Source organism: Diabrotica virgifera, chromosome 10 (genome assembly GCF_917563875.1).
Source record: "Diabrotica virgifera virgifera chromosome 10, PGI_DIABVI_V3a".
NCBI classification, from domain to species: Eukaryota; Metazoa; Arthropoda; class Insecta; order Coleoptera; family Chrysomelidae; genus Diabrotica; species Diabrotica virgifera.
Genome location: NC_065452.1, coordinates 149,422,134 through 149,437,057, shown reverse-complemented (window position 1 = coordinate 149,437,057; position 14,924 = coordinate 149,422,134). Strand labels below are relative to the sequence as shown.

General features: G+C 31.5%; 1 protein-coding gene across 15 annotated transcripts in view; it reads right to left on the bottom strand.

Annotated features, from left to right (window-relative positions):
- The window catches only part of LOC114331300 (amyloid-beta A4 precursor protein-binding family A member 2-like), a 252,334-nt gene that overhangs the window by 117,863 nt on the left and 119,547 nt on the right, over positions 1-14,924 (bottom strand). For all 15 annotated transcript variants that reach the window (XR_007701099.1, XR_007701098.1, XR_007701100.1 and 12 more), the window contains one exon: positions 11,837-11,976. Coding sequence is in view for 11 of the 15 variants with exons in the window: in XM_050663253.1 (XP_050519210.1) it covers positions 11,837-11,976 (140 nt within the window). In the remaining 4 variants the exon portion in view is untranslated. The remainder of the gene's footprint in view (positions 1-11,836; positions 11,977-14,924) is intronic.

Below are 14,924 nucleotides of genomic sequence, written 5' to 3'. Positions count from 1 at the left end.
AATAGACTATTCAGCATATTTAAACAGATGTTTATTGTAACAAAATTTATAATTACTTAATCGTACATTTTTAGATTTAAAAATTAATTAAAAACAAAAACGTTCTCAAATTAAAAAAACATTATGTACAGATTATAATTATTCATCTTCATTGATTCTACACAGTTTTTGTACAGCTTCATTAATTCCTTCCACATTATCCATAATTTCTTGAAATAAAATCAATTGTACCGAGCTTTGCATAAATTGCAAAGATGACACTGGCGAAAAAATATGCTACAACCTTTTGACAGTTATTATAGATGACGAAAGTGGAAGTTGAAGAAGATTTGTTTCAAAACATTAGGGATAATGTTGAAGAAATAAGAAATTAATGAACCTGTACATAAACTGTGTAGAATTAATGAAGATCAATAATTATAATCTATACACACATTTTTTTTCAATTTCAGAAGGTTTTTGTTTTCAATTAGTTTTTAAATCTAAAAATGTACTATTAAGTAATTATAAATTTTGTTACAATAAACACCTGTTTGTTTAAAAATGCTGAATAGTCTATTATGAAGATCTAAGAAAAAATTTGTCACCGACTCTTAGATTTGTAAATATTTATTTTTTTCTAAAATTTTATATTTTTGTAAAAATTTAAATGAATCAAAATACCCTGTACTTAGGTATAGTCTAGCTTATTTTTAAGGGCAATTTAAAAATTTCATCAGTTGTAGGATGTTCCATAAAAAAATATATCTTTGATATACCACTCTTTTTGCAGCACCCTGTAAAATTCACATTATTTTTTAGATTGTAGTATTAATTGCCCTGTATATGTCTATGAAGAAATTTTTTTAAATCAAGTCGTTTTCCGTAAAGACACCGAGGCGAATAAAGTGAACCTCCCTGTATATAAATAGATATAATATATACTATAATTATATTTTAATATTTATTTACAAATTTATAATATTTTATGAAAATATTTATCAAAATATATTAGTGTTAACATTGTAAATGGATGTTGAATAAAAAAGTCCATTTTCCAGAATTTTCCGATTTTTCCGGTAAATGAAAATTAGCTAGTTGTTATTCTTTCGTCCAGTTACCCAAATTAAAAAAAAAATGAACGCTCTACGTTCTGTGAAAGCTGAGATATAAAATTTTTCAAGCGCTCCAAATTGAACTTTCTATAGCAAAATCTCGACGCGCGGAACTGGACTCCGACAATCTTCCCATCACATGGTCCCAGCGCAGTCAGCGTGAGTAACTTCACTTTAAAGGGTTATTACTCGTTTTAAATAGAAGATATTCCGTACTTATCAATTGAAATATAAAATATAGATATTTATTATCATTCTGTAAAAATTTCAACTCTATTTATAAACAATCTAGATGTGATTTTAAAAAAAAAGTATAACTTGGCTATTATTGGTCCAAGAAAGTTGTTTTTCTTTTTTAATGTGTATTTTTTACCAGCTTTTTGATACAACCAATTATAATTATTTATCAGAAAAAATAACAAAGATATTCTAATTGTTTATAAGGAAAAAACTCACCATTTTTTATCGACCTGTTCAACAACAATTAAGAAACAAATATATTCTTTTTTTTTTAACTTTCTTAGTACTTTGAGTCTTTAAGAACTCATTGCACTTTGCCAAAAAGCTCTGAAAATACTCCTAGGGCAACAATGATTGTTTAAACGTTCGATGTCTGGGATAAACATTTAACAGAACTCGTAAACTGACAAACAGATCTTCTTGAAATTTTGTACACTAATAAAGGCACTTAATTGCCTCATGATCAAGGTATAAGTTCCTTACGACCTATTTGGTAAAAGTTATTAACATTTACAAAATAGTGCAAAAACGTGGTTTTCTGCAGTTATCTCGGTTAATTCTTTATGGACTTTATATATATATATATATATATATATATATATATATATATATATATAATCGGTTCATAACGTTCTACGACGTCTTCCGAATCCCAATCGCCATTGCTCTCGATCGTAGCACATGTCTTCGTTCAAGCCTCTTTCTCTGATTTCCCTATGGATTCCTTCTATCCAGCTTTTCCTAGGTCTTCCTCTTTTCCGCCGTCCTTTTAGTGCCCATCGTAGCACTTGCTTGGGTAATCTGTCTTCTTCCATACGTTGTACGTGGCCAAACCATCTTAGTTGCTTTGTTTTTATATCGTCCATTATTGTATGCTTTACATCCATTATCTCCAATATTCTTGTATTTCTGATTTTTTGTATTCTTGATATACCAGCAGATCTTCTCCAGAAGTCCATTTCAGTTGTTCTGAGCATATTTTCGGATTTTTCTTTAAGTGACCAAACTTCGCTGCTGTATGTTATAATGCTCTTAACAATGCTGTTATAGATGTTACGTTTATTTTCTTTGGAGATACTTTGGTCCCATAGGATTTTGTTCAATAATGCGATAGCTTTCCTTCCTTGTGTGCACCTTTCTTGGATATTCTTGTCCAACGTTTGGACTTTAACTTATAAAAATTCAAAATAATCGTTTTTTTATGATACACAACTTTCATAAAACAACTTTTGCTGTAAATATGATACTAAAAATGCTATAGGCAAAAAACAATATTTTCTGACTTTGGCCTTTGTTTATAAAAAAAATGAGGTCGATTTACGAGTACCTCTGTATGTATTTTTAATGAACTATGTCCCCCCTACGATTTAGCACCTTCAAATACCTGTATTGATTTTTTTCCCGTTTTTATTTTTCGGCCATGGACTAGTAAATTTATTTCGATTTAGAGGTTCAAAGGGGATTTCAAGTTGCCTTTGAAATTTCCCTTAAATAGGCAAATTTGGTTTTGTGTTGATTCAGAGGCGGGCGAGCATCTGTACTGATGAAGGTTATACCAGAAACAGCGGCTGTCTGCAGATTATGCCTTGCCTCTGAATCGAAATAAAACATAAATTGCCTTTAATTCACGTACAGCTGATTTTACTTTGTTTCTTTTAAACAATCTTATAAAGCGAAAAAAAATTGCATGTATGGCAAAAAAAATGGTTCCAATAAAGTTGTAAATAATAAATAGTTGTTTAATTTTGAGTGTCGAAAACATAAACAATTGACCGGGTTAATTGCAAAAAAACCCTCTTTTGCAGTGATTAAAACGTTTTTATATACTGGGCTTGGTCTTTGTCATTATGTCACTATGTCCGCAAATTTTGTAATCCATTTTAAACATACTTCTAGGCTACCTAGGCACCTGAAATTTTCAGAATATCTCAGAACTAGCTAACACTGCAATACTTAACTGCTATTATATGGATAAATCGATATTTTTTTTAATTTCAAGCTATTTTAAAAATGTGACTAATGCAATGACATAATTTAGATTCCATTTTAATGTACGCCAACAAATCGATATCAACAAATTGATGGTGGCTCAGTGGTGGAGCATTAGACTGCAGATCGAGAGATCCCGAGTTCGAACCCGGCTGTACGTATCTTTTTTTAATTTTTTTAATAAATAATTAAAGTTAATATACTTAAAATTCATATTTTATAAGTTAATTATTATATATGAATATTATATATTATACCATTTTAAATATTTTCTTTGATTTATATGAGTTTATAATTTTATATTGGGTCCTATAAATAATGAAAACGTCTTATTACAAAAAGTTATTAAATTTGTATTAACTTTGCTTTTTGCACAATGACGTATAAATTGATATTTAATAGCAAATTTAATAACAGTTTAAAGTTTTTTTAATATAACTTTAAAATGAAGCCTTAAAGAATCAATTGAGATTTACCAAATACCTCTAGACTCTAGAGTGACTTTTTGAGCAAGTTCTTCTTCTTCTTTAAGTTGCATCTTCTATCGAAGGTTGGAAATCATCATGGCAATGCGAACCCTGTTGACTGCCGCTCTAAATAGCTCTGCATTACTGCATTCGAACCATTCCCGTAAGTTCTTAAGCCAGGATGTTCTTGGTCTTCCCACATTTCGCTTTCCTCGGATTTTGCCTTGCATAATAAGTTGTAATAATGAGTATCTTTGCTCTCATCACATGTCCCAAGTACTCAAGTTTTCGTCTTTTGATAGTTAGTATTATTTCCGGTTGATTTCCTATCCTTCTAGTTACTTCAACGTTCGACATTCTTTGAATCCATGATATTCGTAGGATTCTTCTGTAACACCAAAATTCAAAGGCGGCCAACTTATTCAAATGGACTTGTTTCAATGTCCACGCTTCCAAGCCATAAAGAAGGAAGAGAACACGTAACATCGAAGCATCCTTAGGCGTAGTTCTAACCTTATATCCCGACAATAAGAAACTTTTCAAGTTTAATGAATGATGCACGTGCTATTTCAATACGTGTCTTTATTTCTTTGGTTTGGTCTACATTTGATGTTATCCATGTTACTAAGTATTTGTAGTTATCCACACTCTCAATTACAGTATCTTCAATAGTTAATGGGATGTTTGCATGTGCTGATTTAGTTACGATCATGCATTTAGTTTTCTTTAAATTCATCTTCAGTCCGTACTCATGACAGCGTTCATTAAGGAGTTGCATTACGTTCTGTAAATCATTGTTGTTATCCGTTATTATTAGCGTATCGTCTGCAAAACGTAAGTTGTTCAGAACTTCTCCATTGATAGATATGCCTTCTATTGAATCTGAGAGCACTTCGTGAAATACCGCTTAACTGTAGATGTTGAAAAGTAGTGGAGACAGCACGCAACCCTGACGGACTCCTCTCTGTATTTTGATATCTTGGGTGTCCTGGTTGTCAACGCTTACCTTGGCAGTTTGATTCCAATATATATTAGATATAATTTTCATATCACGACTGTCAATATTTTTGCTTTTTAATATATCTGCAAACTTTTTATGTTGAACTATATCAAATGCCTTTTCAAAGTCTACAAAACGTAAGTACATATCCTGATTCATGTCCATGCATCTCCGGGCCAGCACATTCAAGCCGAACAAAGCATCTCGTGTGCTCATACCATTTCTAAAGCCAAATTGTGTGTCACTGATTTCATATTCGAGAGTTTTAACAATTCTGCTGTGTATTATTTTCAAAAATGTTTTAAGTCTGTGACTCATTAAAGATATTGTTCTCTGATCCGAGCAGGTTGTTGCACTTGACTTTTTGGGAATTGCTACAAAGGTCGATTGTAGCCATTGTCTGGGGATTGTGGCAGTCTGATATATTAGATTAAGGAGTTCAACCATTACATCAATATCATCTTTATTAATAAGTTTTAATAATTCGATGGACACATCCTCTGGTCCAGTAACTTTACCCTCTTTCGTGTTTTTAATGGCATAGATGACTTCTTCTCTTAATATTGGTGGTCCGGTATCCTCTTTGATTTCTAATGACAATTCTCCTCTTTCATCATTAAATAGTTGTTAGATGTAATTGGTCCAGTGACACAATCTCTCCTTCACGTTAGTAATAATATCCCCTTTATCATTTTAAGGGTATTCGTTATTGTGCTTTTTCTAGAACCTGTCATTTCTTTTATTTTTTTGTGTGAATTAAAGCTGCCATACTTTTTATCCAGGTCTTCTATTTCTTTGCATCTGTCGGAGAGTCATCTCTGGGAGTGTTCAAGTATTACGTAACGCGGTTTTTGAAGATTTTTGACCCCCCCCCCCCCCCAACTTGCGTTACGTAATACTTGTTGAACGGCCCCTTTTGCCTCTCGAATTTTCTTTCTGATGTTTCTCTGAATTTCTTTGTATTTATTCGGGTCTTTTGTTTTATGTTTTCTTCGTTCTTCCATAAGTTCAAGAATTTCTACTGTTATCCAAGTACTTTGGGCAAGTACAGTTGTTTAAATAATCGCTCTCCGGGATAAACAAACTGAATAACTTTTTGGTTGATCTGTTTGAAATTTAGCACACTTTAATAACTGAGTAACTGCTACAATTTTGAGTTGTCATATATTACATGTCGTTATGCAAAAAAAAAACAAAGTTATTAACATTTATAAATCATTGAGGTTTTTTTGCAATTTTCTCGGTCAATTGTTTATGTATTTTAATTTAGAAATTCGCAAATCAAAGAATTTTTTAAGACATAGAACTTTTATTTGAACCATTTTTCTCTAAAATGTATAAGAAACGTTTCATGGGTAAAAACTATTTTTTTCATTTGTTACGATGGTTTAATAAAAAACAAACGAAAATCAGCTGTGCGTCTTCAAATCGTAATTAGCTAGCTCTCATATACATTTTAAAACATTTAAATACCTGTATAAGATTTTCAGCAGGCAATGAGCATAATTTGACTAGAAGCTGCCTAAATGGTCAATATACATATTATACAGGGTGTTTCATTAATAATTGTCCATATAGTAACTGGAGAAACCTTAGCACAAAATACGAAGATTTAACCTAAAACACTTAAATAAAATGTGGTTCCTTACTGAGTTACAGGGTGTTTTATCTAAAAATTTAAAAACTATTTTTGCTCAGCATTTTAAAACCTTTTCATACTTGGCAGAAAGTGCAACTACTAGACACTCTACTAAATTATGGTAAACAAACGTTTCTAGCTACTACCAGAGGCGTACGACAGGGGATGGTGGATGGTTGACCCCTTCTTAAATTCTACGCCACTGGAGAAATTACTATTTTAGTGCCATTTTTAGATTCTCCAATACTTTCTTAGTAAATAATATAATCTTCATTGGTAACGATAAAGTCATTAGTTTTCGAGATATTTGAAGTTAAATATGAAACGGCACAGTTATTTTGATTAATTTATGATATGATTCTTAGGATTAAAATTTAAAAATTATTTGTACCCAGTACTTTAAAACTATTTGGTGTATCCTTATCATACTTGGTAGAAAGTGTAGGTACTGTACACCCTACTAAATTAAGATAAATAAACGTTTCTAGCTTCTACCAGAGGCGTACGACAGGGATAGTGGCTGGTTGACCCTTCCCCAATTCTACGCCACTGACGAAATTGCTATTTTGGTGTTATTTTTTGATTTTGCAATATTTTTTATGTAAATAATATACTCTTCAATATAAAATCACCATGTCGTTTCATTTTTAACTTCAAAGATCTCGAAAACTAATGACTTTATCGTTACGAATGAAGAGTATATTAATTTCACAGAAAGTATTGGAGAATTTAATAATTGAACTAAAATAGCAATTTCTCCAGTGGCGCGGAATTGGGAAAGGGTCAAACATTCACTTTCACCCGTCGTACGCCTCTGGTAATAGCCAGAAACGTTTGTTTAACATAATTTAGTAGTTTGTACAGTACATATACTTCCTGTCAAGTATAAAAAGGATACGTCGAATAGTTTTAAAATGCTGGGCAAAAATAGTTTTTAAATTTTTAGATTAAACACCCTGTAACTCAGTAAGGAACCACATTTTATTTAAGTGTTTTAGGTTAAATCTTCGCATTTTGTGCTAAAGTTTCTCCAGTTACTATATGGACAATTATTAATGAAACACCCTGTATATGAATGTATAATGAATTGTAGCCCTATGCCTATACGTCCTTTGAGCATTAAAAATAAATAATGTAGTATAAGGTCATTTTAATCAGTATAATTTTGAACAAAATGGTTGAGAAAAAAATGAATGTCGATGTCTTATAATAACCTCTTAGGTCTACTATTAATATCAAAATCGAAACTTTTACTTTAATAAAATTAAAAATAATATTAAAATAAAACTTTTATTGGGACCAAGTTTCTGGTACCTTCGCGGTCTCTATAATTTGCAAACCATACGAATACTGAGAGCAAAGAAGGTTAGGGGAGATCTATGAATTGCACCTCACTTTCTGCCTGCTCAGCGTTGCAAAAATTCCAACGAATTTTCCAATGAATTGGAATATAAGACGTCTCTTGTTTTCGTTTTACAACAAAATTATTATTTATTAAAATCAAAATATTTTATTTAATTGTGTACATTTAGGATTCTGGTAATTTTTAAAATAAGTAACCTAGAAATAAAAAAACAGGAGAGGTGCAAACAAATGACAACGTCAATCAACAACACTTATTGTAGTATTTTTCGCAAATTACATTTTTTAAAATTACAATTTTTTATACAAAGATTACAGTTCAGCACCTCATTAAGTGGTTCACCATAGGTAATCGGTGAACGAAAAGAAAAATGGGATACTAATTCACTGGTTTGATAGAAGACATTTCCCGCAGATTTCCTAGATGTCTTCAGTTCTACATGAATGGATAATTGCTAACTTTTCTAATAAAATTTGATAATATACATAACTTTCTTCCATTTTGTGACAACCTGACAGGTATTATCAATTTATTTTTTATTAATATACTTTATAATGGTAACCATTCACATAGAACTGAAGAAGTTTATGAAACATACGACATAGACTATCAAGAGTCACTAAGTTTCTCATGTTTTCTACATATTACTTCATTGTAGTGAGTTTTGTCCTCACCTTATTCTACGTTAATTATAACTAAAATTAATAAAGGGTGTTTCAGTGAAACGGTACGATTTGACAACGCTGCTGACGATAAAATAGAGGAGCCGTGGGCTTGCGACGTAAACGTTGTGAATCTAGAGAGTGGGAAGTTTAGTTATTATGGAGACGTGGTCGGGTGAACAACGCGCATTTGCTGTGAAAGCTTATTACAAAAATGGTGAAAGTTTTGTGCGTGTACAACGAGCATTTCGTTTACACTACCATTTGCCGCCCCGTTCACAAGACCAAGTCACAAGACTTGGGTTAGGAACTTTGAAAGTAGTGGTTCAACATCACAAAAAAGAGCTGGCAGTGTCAGAACTGCTCGCATACCACAGAACATTGAAGCGGTTACAATTCTATATCCCCTCCATTTTACAAACATTGGGAAATACGGGGTGAAAAATATTTTCTCAGGAATGAAAAAATATACGTTCAAAATAGGCCCGGAATTGGATAATATGACTAATTCTAAGCAACTTTTGTTCTATAGAGTATTTTCACTAAGTCAATACTTTTCGAGTTCTTTGCGAGTGAATATGTTCATTTTTAACAAAAAAAAAAACATGTATTTGGACGGTTTTTCGCAGATAACTCAAAAAGTAAGTATTCTAGCGAAAAAATATTCTCAGTAAAAATATAGCTTATAAAAAACTGAAAAAAATGGTGTACGCGTGAGGTCTGCAGACCCAGCAGAAGCAGAGTTGTAGCTAATGAAAAGTAGGTTCTTCTTCGTCAAATTCCAAATCGAATATTTCAATGTAAAATAATAAAAAAAGAGCATTTTTCGGGGAAAATTCGTTACAACTTTTTTAAAGTGTTTAAAAAAAGGTTTATTTTTGTTTTTTAAAAAAACTTCTAACAATAAAAATAAGTGAGTTACGCTCAAAATATTGTTGGTCTCTTTTATTTTTTGGTACAAAAATCGCGAAAATCACCCCCTAATTAGCTTCCCAAATAAAATTAATCGTTACCGCTTCACAAGTTACTTTACTTATCTATTGTTTATATTATCTATTTATAAATATAAGTTTCAGTGGTTCAAAGTGCTCACTTAAAAAAATGGTTTTAAAATAAAACATTTTTTTTAATTTGAAAAAAAATGGAATTGTTCATGGAAATAACTTAAAAATTATTAGTAATACCAAAAATCTTAAGGAGTAATAAAATGTACGTTTTGCTTTTCTAAATATTTTTGCTGTTTGTTTTCTTGTTAGACAAAAATTGGTTATGCTATGGCTGTTCAAAATTTGCCTAAACTCGTGATTAGTTACTCGTTCAAGCCATTTTAACTACAGTTTTTTCAAAAATAAGCACTTTGAACCGATGAAACTTACAGATCATATAAATAATACATAAGTTAAGTAACTTGTAAAGTGGTAATGATAAAATTTATTTGTGATGCTAATTAGGAAGTGATTTTCGCGATTTTTTTGGTAAAAAATAAAAGGGACCAAGAATATTTTGAGCGCAACCCACCTACTTTTAATGTTACAATCTTTTTTAAAAAACAAAAATAAACCTTTTTTAACACCTTAAAAAAGTTGAAATGAATTTTCTCCGAAAAGTGCTTCGTTTTTGGGTTATTTCACAGTGAAATATTCGATTTGGAATTTGATGAAGAAGAACCTACTTTTCATTAGCTACAACTCTGCTTTTACTGGGTCTACATACCTCACGCATACACCATCTTTTTCAATTTTTTATAGGCTATATTTTTGCTAAGAATATTTTTTCGCTGAAATACTTAATATTTTTAGTTATCTCCGAAAAATCGTCCAAAAACATGTTTTTTTTTCTGTTAAAAATGAACATATTCACTTGCAAATAACTCGAAAAGTATTGAATGTATATTTTTTACCTTCGAGAGCGGGGTTTTCCCCTCTTGTAAAATGGAGGTAATGTAGAATTGTAAACTTTTTATTATATAATAATAGATTACTTTCAACTACCTATTCCCAAATTTTCATTCTTCCTTTATTTTTTTTTGGGGTCAGATGGTTCTTTGATCGGGCTATGTGATGTGCGAGCAGTTCTGACACTGCCACTCTTTTCTGTGATATTGAACCACCACTTTCAAAGTTCCTAAACCAAGTCTTAATAGCCGTGTTAGACGGAACTGCAGCGCGAGGCGGCAAATGGTAGTTTAAATGAAATGCTCGTTATACACGCACAAAACTTTCACCATTTTTGTAATACGCTTTCACAGCAAATGCGCGTTTTTCACAAGATCACGAATCCATGATAACTAAACTTAAACTTCCCACTCTCTAGATTCACAACGTTTACGTCACAAGCCCGCGGCTCCTCTATTTTATCGTCAGCAGCGTTGTCAAATCGTACCGTTTCACTGAGTCACCTTGTATTATTACAAAAACTAATACGCAACTTATTAGTACTCAAAGTACTAGGAATCAAAATTTGTTTGAACTTTACCTAGATAAATTGAGGTGTTGTGGAATGCATATTTTAGATTGCATATGTCTATGCACTTATCGCCCTTTTTCCTTGCAAATTGTTGAAGGATAGGGTATAAGTGAAAGTGAGAATTTGTTTCCGAACTAAGAAATCTTTGGGATTTTTAAGAAAAATACGAAAAGCCCCAGATACAAAGTATACTATAATTAAATAATTAAAAATAATATTTTAAATCTAAGAATTTTCGTTAAAAGAAACTGCTTTCTGGCAGCAACCTAAATCCCTGGCTTTTACAATTTATAAGCACAGAGACGACGAATATAGAAGAAAGCGGAAAGGACACGGTCACTATTTCACTTTCTTTTCGTCTGGGAAAAGGTCGGAAAGACAGTTTCGAGTACTCAAAATCTGAGTAAAGATGAAAATGGGAAAAAGACGGTTTTTGTTTTTATTTGATTCAGAGTTGGACCACTCCAGACAGCTAAAGTTTACTATAATTAAATAATTGAAAATAATAAACAATATTTTAAATCTAAGACTTTTCGTTAAAAGAAACTGCTTTCTAGCAGCATCCTAAATCCCTGGCTTTTACAATATATAAGCACAGAGGTTTGTGGCATTGTGGCAATATAAGCATTGACGTTTTGTGGAATGCATATTTTAGATTCCATATGTCTATGTATTTATCGGCATTTTTCCTTGCAAATTGTAGAAGGATAGGGTATAGGTGAAAGTGAGAATTTGTTTTATTTTTATTTTTATTACCTTTTACTATCTTTTAAAACGTTAAATTTACATCAGTAACTTGCGAAAAATATGGTTACATCTTACTCACGATTTATATTAGAAAAAATCAACAACATGAACAACTATGGGGGTTGTGGTAAGGCAATGAGTCAAATGCATATAAGAAGTCATGCTTTACCTTTATTCTAGAGACCGCCTCTTCAGCCTGCATCATTCTTGTGGTCTTCGTAGGCTGTCCTTCGCATACTAGTTGAGTAGACCCCAAATATCTCGCTCGAAATAGGACACCCTCTATCAACACTGAACGTTGAATCACATCTGTAAAGAAGAGTTGGCGGTAATTTAATTAGTAGATTGAAAGAAGAATATTAAGTTGGTATAAGAGGACATGAATTATTCAGTATCAGTTGAAAGACTGATAAATTTTGTACACACTTGAATGAATCAAAGAAATGAGGAAATAGTATGTCAGTGTAAATTATGTGTTTATTTCCTTAGCTAAATTGTCATCATCGGAGCTAATGCTACAATCAAAAAGTATCCTGTAAGTAAAATAAAAAGATGTCAAAGTACAATAAAATTGAACTTACGTCAATAAAAGATTGAAGTACCACTACTTGAGGTTATGTGCATGAACATCTTAATAGTATCTGGTTGCATTACAATTTTTTATTGAATCATGCATGGACTATAATAGTTGTCTTCCGTACAACCCCCAACAGAAAAAAAACGGCAACAAAAACGTTACAAACACATTAAAACGTATCACCCAACCATCTTGGCCGAGAAAAAACCGCTGACTGACAAAGCTGGATCTTCAATTCTGCCAGGTGCAATTCAATTCAGCAGAATTGAAGATCCAGCTTTGTCAGTCAGCTGTTTCTTCTCGGCAAAGATGGTTGGGTGATACACCCACGGCATGAAAAAAGTTTTAATGTGTTTGTAAAGATTTTATGGCCGTTTTTTTGTTTTTTCTGTTGGGGGTTGCACGGAAGAACACTACAGTGCGTACATAATTAAACAAAAAATTGTAATACAATCATCATTATGCAAAATGTAGCGGTTTATCATGTAACTGAATATAAAAGACTGCGAGCACTTTTAAAAAATAGAATGAGGGAAGCGCATGAGTCATACATACATAATGCCGAAAACAGTATCAATACTAGCCCTAACTTATTTTGGAATTTGGTAAATAGAAACAAGAAAGCGAGTATTGACACTGAATATATAATTAATGGAAACAATGAAATAATTTCTGACAGTAAAACAATTTCCCAAGAGTTTGCTGATTAATTTAAGTCTATATATGACCATAAATCTTCTACATACGATTTAAATTTTATTAATTCTAGTCACAATAATTCTCCTTTGCTCAGTTTCACTAAAGTTACAGTGCGTGATATACATAACGCATTTTCAAAATTAAAACCAAAGTTTTCTTCGGGACCTGATGGTATTCCGGGGTATATAGGGTGAGGCAGATAAAGGGCCTATTAGAAATATCTCGAAAACTAAAGGCAACTTAATTATGAAAATTGGAATAAGTGGGTTTTGAAGACTGATCTATTTAATGAAAATATTTTCATCTATTTGGCACTTCCGGTTATACCGGAAGTTGCTTATAACTTCGTAATTTTAAATGGGACACCCTGTATCTTTTTACATTTTTGGATTCTCCTCGATTTCTTCTTTCTTAAAATATAAGGTTTTTTAACAATATACAGGGTAGGTTAAGAGATAGTTACGTTTTTTTATTAATTTCGTAGCAATATTCACACCCTGTAGGATTGTAGTAGTTTGACATAATAAACTCCATTTGTGTTCAAATGATTTTTAATATAGTCTACTATTGTTAACAATGATCAGTATAGCTAAATTTTTAATTTTAGTATACAGGGTGGGTCGAAACTCGGAATGAGTATTTTCTGAGTTTTCTTAAATGGAACACCCTATATTTTAGTACTGTAATGAAATAATATTTCATGGAACTTTTTACTTCTTAAGCATTCCCTATACCTAACTGCTTTATTTTGTGCTTAATTGTTAATCGCACCAAGAATCTTAACTTCGATGGTATTTTGATAGCTCAACCATTATTGGCAATTTTAAGTATCAGTCTAGATTAATATGTATTTATTTCCAAAAAATTATTTGTGATTGAATATTTTCACGGCCAACCTAATACAATTTCATATATTTTGTGTTGCAATTAATGTTTGGCTTTAATCACCAATAACTCACAAATTAAAGCAGTTAGGTATAGAAATTAAAAACTACCATAAAATACCATTTCATTACAATACTAAAATACAGGTTGTTCCAATTAAGAAAACTCAAAAAATACTCATTCCGAGTTTCGACCAACCCTGTACACTAAAATGAAAAATTTAACCATACCGATAATTCCTAACAACAGTAGACTATATTAAAAATCATTTGAACATAAATATAGTTTATTATGTCAAACTGCTACAATCCTACAGGGTGCGAATGTTGCTACGAAATTACATAATAATAAAACGTAATTATCTTTTAACCTACCCTATATAATATTACAAAACCTTACATTTTAAGAAAGAAGAAATCGAGGAGAATGCAAAAATGTAAAAATATACAGGGTGTCCCATTTAAAAAAACGAAGTTACAATCAACTTCCGGTATAACCGGAAGTAGCAAAGAGACCAAAATATTTTCATTAAATAGTTCACACCTCAAAACCCCTGTATTCCAATTTTAATGATCTTCTTACCTTTAGTTCTCGAGATATTTCTAATAGGCCCTTTATCTGCCTCACCCTGTATATTTAAAGCATGTCGCGACTACCTTACATATCCTCTAATAATTATCTTCCAAAAAATAGTAGATAATAATTATTTTCCGAAATTGTTTAAAATGACTAAGGTAACTCCTATCCATAAAAAAGGTTCACGAAATGATTGCAAAAATTACAGACCTATTGCAATTTTGAATTGTATAGCAAAAATTTTTGAACACATCTTACATGAAAAAATGTATGCACATGTACAGAAAATGATATGCCCATAACAATATGGATTTTGTAAAAATAAATCTATTGAAGCTAATGATGTCATAGTCAACAAGAACCAGGTAGACGAGGTATACACTGATTTCGCCAAAGCCTTCGATAAGGTCAACCATGATATTCTATTAGAAAAATTGTTGTACTTTGGGCTAAGCAATTCATTGCTAGAACTTTTTGTAACATACTTGACAGATAGATGGCAATTTGTACCATATAAAGG